Here is an 11959-nt window from a genome sequence, read left to right on the forward strand (position 1 = left end):
TTAGGTTACCTTTCCACCCCCTCTTTCCCCCAGCTGTGCCTTGTCTCCTCCTAACCACCTCGTCACCCCTTTTCCCACCTGTTCCCTTTTTCCCTCTGATTAGTCCCCTATATCTCTCTCTGTTTTTGTTCCTGTCCTTGTCGGATTCTTGTTTGTTGTGTTTCATGCCTGAACCAGACTGTCGTCATGTTTGCTGTAACCTTGTCTTGTCCTGTCGGAATCTGCCGGTCCGTCTGAGCCTACCTATGTTTGGTAATTAAAGAAGCTCTGTTTAAGTTAATTCGCTTTTGGGTCCTCATTCACGCACCGTAACAGAAGAATCCGACCAAGAATGGACCCAGCGACTTCGGATCCTCTCCACTCAGCCGTCGGGATCCAGGGAGCGATGCTAGGCAGACACGAGCAGGAAGTGTCTGCTGCTCGACATGCCGTTGAGACCCTGGCCACCCAAGTCTCCAACCTCACAGAACAGGTTCACCATCTCCGCCTCGATCCACCGGCCACTTCCAGGGCTTTCGAATCTCCGGAGCCCAGAATCAATAACCCGCCGTGTTACTCTGGGGAGCCCACTGAATGCCGCTCGTTCCTCACCCAGTGTGATATTGTGTTTTCTCTCCAGCCCAACACTTACTCCAGGAGCACTGCTCGTGTCGCCTACGTCATATCTCTCCTTATTGGACGGGCTCGTGAGTGGGGCACGGCAATCTGGGAGGCAAGGGCTGAGTGTACTAACCAGTATCAGGACTTTAAGGAGGAGATGATACGGGTTTTTGATCGATCTGTTTTTGGGGAGGAGGCTTCCAGGGCCCTGTCTTCCCTATGTCAAGGCAATCGATCCATAACAGACTACTCTATTGAGTTTCGCACTCTTGCTGTCTCCAGTGGCTGGAACGAGCCGGCCTTGCTCGCTCGTCTTCTGGAGGGTCTCCGCGCAGAGGTAAAGGATGAGATTCTCTCCCGGGAGGTTCCTTCCAGCGTGGATTCCTTGATTGAACTCGCTATTCGCATTGAGCGACGGGTTGATCTTCGTCACCGAGCTCGTGGAAAGGAGCTTGCGCTCTCCGTCGCCCCCCTCTCCGCATCACTACCATCTTCCTCTGCCGGCTCGGGTGCTGAGCCCATGCAGCTGGGAGGTATCCGCATCTCGACTAAGGAGAGGGAACGGAGAATCACCAACCGCCTCTGTCTCTATTGCGGTTCCGCTGGTCATTTTGTCACTTCATGTCCAGTAAAAGGCCAGAGCTCGTCAGTAAGCGGAGGGCTACTGGTGAGCGCTACTACTCCTGTCTCTCCTTCAAGATCCTGCACTACCTTGTCGGTCCATCTACGCTGGACCGGTTCGTCAGCTTCCTGCAGTGCCTTAATAGACTCTGGGGCGGAGGGCTGTTTTATGGACGAGACCTGGGCTCGGGAACATGACATTCCTCTCAGACAGTTAAAGGAGCCCACGGCCTTGTTCGCCCTGGATGGTAGTCCTCTCCCCAGGATTCAGCGTGAGACGCTACCTTTAACCCTCACTGTTAATTTTTCGTTCACCTTTTACACCTGTTGTTTTGGGCCATCCCTGGCTAGTTTGTCATAATCCTTCCATTAATTGGTCTAGTAATTCTATCCTCTCCTGGAACGTCTCTTGTCATGTGAAATGTTTAATGTCTGCTATCCCTCCTGTTTCCTCTGTCTCTTCTTCACAGGAGGAGCCTGGTGATTTGACAGGGGTGCCGGAGGAATATCACGATCTGCGCACGGTGTTCAGTCGGTCCAGGGCCACCTCTCTTCCTCCACACCGGTCGTATGATTGTAGTATTGATCTCCTTCCGGGAACCACCCCCCCCCGGGGTAGACTATACTCTCTGTCGACTCCCGAACGTAAGGCTCTCGAAGATTATTTGTCTGTAGCTCTTGACGCCGGTACCATAGTCCCCTCCTCCTCTCCCGCCGGAGCAGGGTTTTTTTTTGTCAAGAAGAAGGACGGGTCTCTGCGCCCCTGCATAGATTATCGAGGGCTGAATGACATAACAGTGAAGAATCGTTATCCGCTTCCTCTTATGTCTTCAGCCTTCGAGATCCTGCAGGGAGCCAGGTTTTTCACTAAGTTGGACCTTCGTAACGCTTACCATCTCGTGCGCATCAGGGAGGGGGACGAGTGGAAGACGGCGTTTAACACTCCGTTAGGGCACTTTGAATACCAGGTTCTTCCTTTCGGCCTCGCTAACGCTCCAGCTGTCTTTCAGGCATTAGTCAATGATGTCCTGAGAGACATGCTGAACATCTTTGTTTTCGTTTACCTTGACGATATCCTGATTTTTTCACCGTCACTCCAGATTCATGTTCAGCACGTTCGACGTGTCCTCCAGCGCCTTTTAGAGAATTGTCTTTTTGTGAAGGCTGAGAAGTGCACTTTTCATGCCTCCTCCGTCACATTTCTCGGTTCTGTTATTTCCGCTGAAGGCATTAAGATGGATCCCGCTAAGGTCCAAGCTGTCATTGATTGGCCCGTCCCTAAGTCACGCGTCGAGCTGCAGCGCTTTCTCGGCTTCGCGAACTTCTATCGTCGTTTCATCCGTAATTTCGGTCAGGTGGCAGCTCCTCTCACAGCCCTTACTTCTGTCAAGACGTGCTTTAAGTGGTCCGTTTCCGCCCAGGGAGCTTTTGATCTCCTCAAGAATCGTTTTACATCCGCTCCTATCCTTGTTACACCTGACGTCTCTAGACAGTTCGTTGTCGAGGTTGACGCGTCAGAGGTGGGCGTGGGAGCCATTCTTTCTCAGCGCTCCCTCTCTGACGACAAGGTCCACCCATGCGCGTATTTTTCTCATCGCCTGTCGCCGTCGGAACGTAACTATGATGTGGGTAACCGCGAACTGCTCGCCATCCGGTTAGCCCTAGGCGAATGGCGACAGTGGTTGGAGGGGGCGACCGTTCCTTTTGTCGTTTGGACTGACCATAGGAACCTTGAGTACATCCGTTCTGCCAAACGACTTAATGCGCGTCAGGCGCGTTGGGCGCTGTTTTTCGCTCGTTTCGAGTTCGTGATTTCTTATCGTCCGGGCTCTAAGAACACCAAGCCTGATGCTTTGTCTCGTCTCTTCAGTTCTTCAGTAGCCTCCACTGACCCCGAGGGGATTCTCCCTGAGGGGCGTGTTGTCGGGTTGACTGTCTGGGGAATTGAGAGGCAGGTAAAACAAGCGCTCACTCACACTCCGTCGCCGCGCGCTTGTCCTAGGAACCTTCTTTTCGTTCCCGTTCCTACTCGTCTGGCCGTTCTTCAGTGGGCTCACTCTGCCAAGTTAGCCGGCCACCCTGGCGTTCGGGGTACGCTTGCTTCCATTCGCCAGCGTTTTTGGTGGCCCACCCGGGAGCATGACACGCGTCGTTTCGTGGCTGCTTGTTCGGTCTGCGCGCAGACTAAGTCCGGTAACTCTCCTCCTGCCGGCCGTCTCAGGCCGCTTCCTATTCCTTCTCGACCGTGGTCTCACATCGCCTTAGATTTTGTCACCGGACTGCCTTCGTCAGCGGGGAAGACTGTTATTCTTACGGTTGTCGATAGGTTCTCTAAGGCGGCTCATTTCATTCCCCTTGCTAAGCTTCCTTCTGCTAAAGAGACGGCACAAATCATCATCGAGAATGTTTTCAGAATTCATGGCCTTCCGTCAGACGTCGTTTCGGACAGAGGTCCGCAATTCACGTCTCAATTTTGGAGGGAGTTTTGCCGTTTGATTGGGGCTTCCGTCAGTCTCTCTTCCGGCTTTCACCCCCAGTCTAACGGTCAAGCAGAACGGGCCAATCAGACTATTGGTCGCATCTTACGCAGTCTTTCTTTTCGTAACCCTGCGTCTTGGTCAGAACAGCTCCCCTGGGCAGAATACGCCCACAACTCGCTTCCTTCGTCTGCGACCGGGCTATCTCCTTTTCAGAGTAGCCTCGGGTACCAGCCTCCGCTGTTCTCATCTCAGTTCGCCGAGTCCAGCGTCCCCTCCGCTCAGGCTTTTGTCCAACGTTGCGAGCGCACCTGGAAGAGGGTCAGGTCTGCACTTTGCCGTTATAGGACGCAGACTGTGAGGGCTGCTAATAAGCGTAGAACTAAGAGTCCTAGATATTGTCGCGGTCAGAGAGTTTGGCTCTCCACTCAGAACCTTCCCCTTAAGACGGCTTCTCGCAAGTTGACCCCGCGGTTCATTGGTCCGTTCCGTATTTCTCGGGTCATTAATCCTGTCGCAGTTCGACTTCTTCTTCCGCGATACCTTCGTCGCGTCCACCCGGTCTTCCATGTCTCCTGCATCAAGCCCGTCCTTCGCGCCCCCGCTCGTCTTCCCCCCCCCCCCCCCCATCCTTGTCGAGGGCGCACCCATCTACAGGGTCCGTAGAATTTTGGACATGCGTCCTCGGGGCCGTGGTCACCAGTACCTCGTAGATTGGGAGGGGTACGGTCCTGAGGAGAGGAGTTGGGTTCCCTCTCGGGACGTGCTGGACCGTGCGCTGATCGAGGATTTCCTCCGTTGCCGCCAGGTTTCCTCCTCGAGTGCGCCAGGAGGCGCTCGGTGAGTGGGGGGGTACTGTCATGTACTGTCATGTTGTGTCTTGTCTCTGTCCTTTCCCTTCACCCTGTCTCCCTCTGCTGGTCGTTGTTAGGTTACCTTTCCACCCCCTCTTTCCCCCAGCTGTGCCTTGTCTCCTCCTAACCACCTCGTCACCCCTTTTCCCACCTGTTCCCTTTTTCCCTCTGATTAGTCCCCTATATCTCTCTCTGTTTTTGTTCCTGTCCTTGTCGGATTCTTGTTTGTTGTGTTTCATGCCTGAACCAGACTGTCGTCATGTTTGCTGTAACCTTGTCTTGTCCTGTCGGAATCTGCCGGTCCGTCTGAGCCTACCTATGTTTGGTAATTAAAGAAGCTCTGTTTAAGTTAATTCGCTTTTGGGTCCTCATTCACGCACCGTAACAGAAGAATCCGACCAAGAATGGACCCAGCGACTTCGGATCCTCTCCACTCAGCCGTCGGGATCCAGGGAGCGATGCTAGGCAGACACGAGCAGGAAGTGTCTGCTGCTCGACATGCCGTTGAGACCCTGGCCACCCAAGTCTCCAACCTCACAGAACAGGTTCACCATCTCCGCCTCGATCCACCGGCCACTTCCAGGGCTTTCGAATCTCCGGAGCCCAGAATCAATAACCCGCCGTGTTACTCTGGGGAGCCCACTGAATGCCGCTCGTTCCTCACCCAGTGTGATATTGTGTTTTCTCTCCAGCCCAACACTTACTCCAGGAGCACTGCTCGTGTCGCCTACGTCATATCTCTCCTTATTGGACGGGCTCGTGAGTGGGGCACGGCAATCTGGGAGGCAAGGGCTGAGTGTACTAACCAGTATCAGGACTTTAAGGAGGAGATGATACGGGTTTTTGATCGATCTGTTTTTGGGGAGGAGGCTTCCAGGGCCCTGTCTTCCCTATGTCAAGGCAATCGATCCATAACAGACTACTCTATTGAGTTTCGCACTCTTGCTGTCTCCAGTGGCTGGAACGAGCCGGCCTTGCTCGCTCGTCTTCTGGAGGGTCTCCGCGCAGAGGTAAAGGATGAGATTCTCTCCCGGGAGGTTCCTTCCAGCGTGGATTCCTTGATTGAACTCGCTATTCGCATTGAGCGACGGGTTGATCTTCGTCACCGAGCTCGTGGAAAGGAGCTTGCGCTCTCCGTCGCCCCCCTCTCCGCATCACTACCATCTTCCTCTGCCGGCTCGGGTGCTGAGCCCATGCAGCTGGGAGGTATCCGCATCTCGACTAAGGAGAGGGAACGGAGAATCACCAACCGCCTCTGTCTCTATTGCGGTTCCGCTGGTCATTTTGTCACTTCATGTCCAGTAAAAGGCCAGAGCTCGTCAGTAAGCGGAGGGCTACTGGTGAGCGCTACTACTCCTGTCTCTCCTTCAAGATCCTGCACTACCTTGTCGGTCCATCTACGCTGGACCGGTTCGTCAGCTTCCTGCAGTGCCTTAATAGACTCTGGGGCGGAGGGCTGTTTTATGGACGAGACCTGGGCTCGGGAACATGACATTCCTCTCAGACAGTTAAAGGAGCCCACGGCCTTGTTCGCCCTGGATGGTAGTCCTCTCCCCAGGATTCAGCGTGAGACGCTACCTTTAACCCTCACTGTTAATTTTTCGTTCACCTTTTACACCTGTTGTTTTGGGCCATCCCTGGCTAGTTTGTCATAATCCTTCCATTAATTGGTCTAGTAATTCTATCCTCTCCTGGAACGTCTCTTGTCATGTGAAATGTTTAATGTCTGCTATCCCTCCTGTTTCCTCTGTCTCTTCTTCACAGGAGGAGCCTGGTGATTTGACAGGGGTGCCGGAGGAATATCACGATCTGCGCACGGTGTTCAGTCGGTCCAGGGCCACCTCTCTTCCTCCACACCGGTCGTATGATTGTAGTATTGATCTCCTTCCGGGAACCACCCCCCCCCGGGGTAGACTATACTCTCTGTCGACTCCCGAACGTAAGGCTCTCGAAGATTATTTGTCTGTAGCTCTTGACGCCGGTACCATAGTCCCCTCCTCCTCTCCCGCCGGAGCAGGGTTTTTTTTTGTCAAGAAGAAGGACGGGTCTCTGCGCCCCTGCATAGATTATCGAGGGCTGAATGACATAACAGTGAAGAATCGTTATCCGCTTCCTCTTATGTCTTCAGCCTTCGAGATCCTGCAGGGAGCCAGGTTTTTCACTAAGTTGGACCTTCGTAACGCTTACCATCTCGTGCGCATCAGGGAGGGGGACGAGTGGAAGACGGCGTTTAACACTCCGTTAGGGCACTTTGAATACCAGGTTCTTCCTTTCGGCCTCGCTAACGCTCCAGCTGTCTTTCAGGCATTAGTCAATGATGTCCTGAGAGACATGCTGAACATCTTTGTTTTCGTTTACCTTGACGATATCCTGATTTTTTCACCGTCACTCCAGATTCATGTTCAGCACGTTCGACGTGTCCTCCAGCGCCTTTTAGAGAATTGTCTTTTTGTGAAGGCTGAGAAGTGCACTTTTCATGCCTCCTCCGTCACATTTCTCGGTTCTGTTATTTCCGCTGAAGGCATTAAGATGGATCCCGCTAAGGTCCAAGCTGTCATTGATTGGCCCGTCCCTAAGTCACGCGTCGAGCTGCAGCGCTTTCTCGGCTTCGCGAACTTCTATCGTCGTTTCATCCGTAATTTCGGTCAGGTGGCAGCTCCTCTCACAGCCCTTACTTCTGTCAAGACGTGCTTTAAGTGGTCCGTTTCCGCCCAGGGAGCTTTTGATCTCCTCAAGAATCGTTTTACATCCGCTCCTATCCTTGTTACACCTGACGTCTCTAGACAGTTCGTTGTCGAGGTTGACGCGTCAGAGGTGGGCGTGGGAGCCATTCTTTCTCAGCGCTCCCTCTCTGACGACAAGGTCCACCCATGCGCGTATTTTTCTCATCGCCTGTCGCCGTCGGAACGTAACTATGATGTGGGTAACCGCGAACTGCTCGCCATCCGGTTAGCCCTAGGCGAATGGCGACAGTGGTTGGAGGGGGCGACCGTTCCTTTTGTCGTTTGGACTGACCATAGGAACCTTGAGTACATCCGTTCTGCCAAACGACTTAATGCGCGTCAGGCGCGTTGGGCGCTGTTTTTCGCTCGTTTCGAGTTCGTGATTTCTTATCGTCCGGGCTCTAAGAACACCAAGCCTGATGCTTTGTCTCGTCTCTTCAGTTCTTCAGTAGCCTCCACTGACCCCGAGGGGATTCTCCCTGAGGGGCGTGTTGTCGGGTTGACTGTCTGGGGAATTGAGAGGCAGGTAAAACAAGCGCTCACTCACACTCCGTCGCCGCGCGCTTGTCCTAGGAACCTTCTTTTCGTTCCCGTTCCTACTCGTCTGGCCGTTCTTCAGTGGGCTCACTCTGCCAAGTTAGCCGGCCACCCTGGCGTTCGGGGTACGCTTGCTTCCATTCGCCAGCGTTTTTGGTGGCCCACCCGGGAGCATGACACGCGTCGTTTCGTGGCTGCTTGTTCGGTCTGCGCGCAGACTAAGTCCGGTAACTCTCCTCCTGCCGGCCGTCTCAGGCCGCTTCCTATTCCTTCTCGACCGTGGTCTCACATCGCCTTAGATTTTGTCACCGGACTGCCTTCGTCAGCGGGGAAGACTGTTATTCTTACGGTTGTCGATAGGTTCTCTAAGGCGGCTCATTTCATTCCCCTTGCTAAGCTTCCTTCTGCTAAAGAGACGGCACAAATCATCATCGAGAATGTTTTCAGAATTCATGGCCTTCCGTCAGACGTCGTTTCGGACAGAGGTCCGCAATTCACGTCTCAATTTTGGAGGGAGTTTTGCCGTTTGATTGGGGCTTCCGTCAGTCTCTCTTCCGGCTTTCACCCCCAGTCTAACGGTCAAGCAGAACGGGCCAATCAGACTATTGGTCGCATCTTACGCAGTCTTTCTTTTCGTAACCCTGCGTCTTGGTCAGAACAGCTCCCCTGGGCAGAATACGCCCACAACTCGCTTCCTTCGTCTGCGACCGGGCTATCTCCTTTTCAGAGTAGCCTCGGGTACCAGCCTCCGCTGTTCTCATCTCAGTTCGCCGAGTCCAGCGTCCCCTCCGCTCAGGCTTTTGTCCAACGTTGCGAGCGCACCTGGAAGAGGGTCAGGTCTGCACTTTGCCGTTATAGGACGCAGACTGTGAGGGCTGCTAATAAGCGTAGAACTAAGAGTCCTAGATATTGTCGCGGTCAGAGAGTTTGGCTCTCCACTCAGAACCTTCCCCTTAAGACGGCTTCTCGCAAGTTGACCCCGCGGTTCATTGGTCCGTTCCGTATTTCTCGGGTCATTAATCCTGTCGCAGTTCGACTTCTTCTTCCGCGATACCTTCGTCGCGTCCACCCGGTCTTCCATGTCTCCTGCATCAAGCCCGTCCTTCGCGCCCCCGCTCGTCTTCCCCCCCCCCCCCCCCCCCATCCTTGTCGAGGGCGCACCCATCTACAGGGTCCGTAGAATTTTGGACATGCGTCCTCGGGGCCGTGGTCACCAGTACCTCGTAGATTGGGAGGGGTACGGTCCTGAGGAGAGGAGTTGGGTTCCCTCTCGGGACGTGCTGGACCGTGCGCTGATCGAGGATTTCCTCCGTTGCCGCCAGGTTTCCTCCTCGAGTGCGCCAGGAGGCGCTCGGTGAGTGGGGGGGTACTGTCATGTACTGTCATGTTGTGTCTTGTCTCTGTCCTTTCCCTTCACCCTGTCTCCCTCTGCTGGTCGTTGTTAGGTTACCTTTCCACCCCCTCTTTCCCCCAGCTGTGCCTTGTCTCCTCCTAACCACCTCGTCACCCCTTTTCCCACCTGTTCCCTTTTTCCCTCTGATTAGTCCCCTATATCTCTCTCTGTTTTTGTTCCTGTCCTTGTCGGATTCTTGTTTGTTGTGTTTCATGCCTGAACCAGACTGTCGTCATGTTTGCTGTAACCTTGTCTTGTCCTGTCGGAATCTGCCGGTCCGTCTGAGCCTACCTATGTTTGGTAATTAAAGAAGCTCTGTTTAAGTTAATTCGCTTTTGGGTCCTCATTCACGCACCGTAACACAGCTGTTGTATTTGGCGAATGTGACAAATAAAATTGGATTTGATTGAGCTGCTAGCTGGTCTCTCCAAACTAAAGCAATGTGCTTATTGAGCTGCTAGCTGGTCTCTCCAAACAAAAGCAATGTGCTTATTGAGCTGCTAGCTGGTCTCTCCAAACTAAAGCAATGTGCTTATTGGTCAGTTTCTGGTCTCACCACTGCCGCTGGGCTGCAGAATGAGTTGGTTTCTTTTGAATAATGAAGGGGAATGTGTAGCAGTGTTCTAATTAAAAGCCTTGATCATGTATCAATCTAATTGCTACAATCCCTTGCAGGATAATTTCCTCCTCAATACTCGGCCGTCTCTCCCTCTCTCCCCCCGCTCGACAAGCCTCTACTTGAAGAGCTCTGGCTCAATGCCAAGCACACAAGAGTCAAGACAAGCAACCAGACATCTGCACACACAACACACACAAAAACTAAAGGTCCCAGGGCGTAATAATTAGGGGATCTTTACCTCGTTAGGTTACAGCCTTACAGTACTAACAGATCAATCCTACGGGCCCTAGACGGCCTTTCCATATAATTTGGCACATGGAAGAAAAAAAACGGAACAGTTGGTGTGAAATGGAAGCTCCTGGGACCTACGCTCAGTGAATTATGAATGTAACAGTCACAGCATGTGGGGTGTAGGCAGCTGATAAGCTGATAGGATTCTTATATTATTTCAGTTCTTTCAGTGACTGTCTATGTCTAAGGGGTGGTGGGGTTTGATGGGATGGTGGGGTTTGATGGGGTGCTGGTGTTTTGAAGGGGTGGTGGGGTTTGACAGGGTGGTTTGATGGGATAGTGGGGTTTGATGGGGTGGTGGGGGTTGATGAGGTTTGAAGAGGTGGTGGGGTTTGATGGAGTTTGAAAGGGTGGTAGGGTTTGATTGGGTGGGGTGGTTGATGTGGTTTGAAGGGGTGGTGGGGGTTGATGGAGTTTGATGTGGTGGTGGTGTTTGATGGCGTTGATGGGGTTTGAAGGGGTGGTGGGGGTTGATGTGGTGGTGGGGTTTGAATGGGTAGTTTGATGGGGTAGTGGGGTTTGATGGGGTGGGGTGGTTGATGGGGTTTGAAGTGGTGGTGGGGGTTGATGTGGTTTGATGTGGTGGTGGGGTTTGAAGGGGTGGTGGGGTTTGAAGTTGGGGTTGGTGTTTGAATGGGTGGTTTGATGGGGTAGTGGGGTTTGATGGGGTGGGGTGGTTGATGGGATTTGAATTGGTGGTGGGGGTTGATGTGGTTTGATGTGATGGTGGGGTTTGAAGGGGTGGTGGGGGTTGATGGGGTTTGAATTGGTGGTGGGGGTTGATGTGGTTTGATGTGGTGGTTTGATGTGGTGGTGGGGTTTGAAGGGGTGGTGGGGTTTGATGGGGTTTGAATTGGTGGTGGGGGTTGATGTGGTTTGATGTGGTGGTGGGGTTTGAAGGGGTGGTGGGGTTTGAAGGGCACTGCCATGGTACCTTTATAGATTCAAAGCACATAATCAAAATGACATGAACTTGTCACTCTAAATGGATGGAAACATCTCTTTGGAATATCTTATACTGTTCTTTTTGTTATGCAGATGAAATACTGAGGAAAAGGAGGATATATATATATATATATTTAAAAAAACATAGCTCCTCTGGTGGGTGGGGGGTAACAAAGGAAGAATGAGAATCTTGCATTATTTATCTCTTGAAGTCAAAGGGTGAGGTAGAAAATAAATAGTCCTGAGCACACCACAGTAAAGCTTTGTGAATCGTATTATTGAATCTAACTTACAGTTAAAGAAAAATAATATATATATATATTTTTTAAACAGTTATGAAATGTTTTGTCTTGAATGCACCAAACTAGGTGGGGCATAGTGGAATCATTGGATGTGTATATTCTCTCCTCAAATAGTACTGTCTTTCAGATGAGACTTTGCATGGTGTCCTCAAGGTTCTTCGGAAAGTTGACCCAAAAAGCCATGTAGGCACCTCTAATACGTCTTCTGGGAGATGATGAAGTTCAAACTTGATTGTTAGTCCCTCATACACCATGAATGACCCTGTGTCCCTCAGCACTCTTCTTACACTGACTATAAAGGGTAACTCTGCAATGGATATCCCTTTCTACGCTTCATTGTGCATAGATCCACAAAAATCCCCATATCCTTTTTTCTAACCTAATGACGTAGAATTATGTTGCTGACTCCTACTTCTTCTACCACCATCACTTCATTCTCCCGGAGGTTCATATTCATCCATCTATTCCCCATTCCCCCTTAGTAAGCACATCCTGTTGGGAGTAGGGATCATTACCTGGGGCTGTAGGTGTAGAGAAAGAGACCTCTCGTTTGTTAAGTAGAGTGTTGGTTGTTAAACAGCTGGAAGCGCTGGGGGA

General features: G+C 52.1%; 1 protein-coding gene across 1 annotated transcript; it reads right to left on the reverse strand.

The window, feature by feature from the left end:
- Positions 1-10267: 10267 nt before the first annotated feature.
- On the reverse strand, positions 10268-11044 carry LOC139381303 (sporozoite surface protein 2-like). The gene has a single exon (XM_071124756.1). The coding sequence runs from the start codon at positions 11042-11044 to the stop codon at positions 10268-10270; it is 777 nt and encodes a 258-aa protein (XP_070980857.1).
- Positions 11045-11959: the final 915 nt, after the last annotated feature.

Source organism: Oncorhynchus clarkii, chromosome 23 (assembly GCF_045791955.1).
Source record: "Oncorhynchus clarkii lewisi isolate Uvic-CL-2024 chromosome 23, UVic_Ocla_1.0, whole genome shotgun sequence".
Lineage (NCBI taxonomy): Eukaryota > Metazoa > Chordata > Actinopteri > Salmoniformes > Salmonidae > Oncorhynchus > Oncorhynchus clarkii.

Excerpts from the sequence above, each read along its gene's own strand:
- LOC139381303 (XM_071124756.1), bottom strand. The coding sequence starts at position 11,044 with ATGGCAGTGCCCTTCAAACCCCACCACCCCTTCAAACCCCACCACCAC.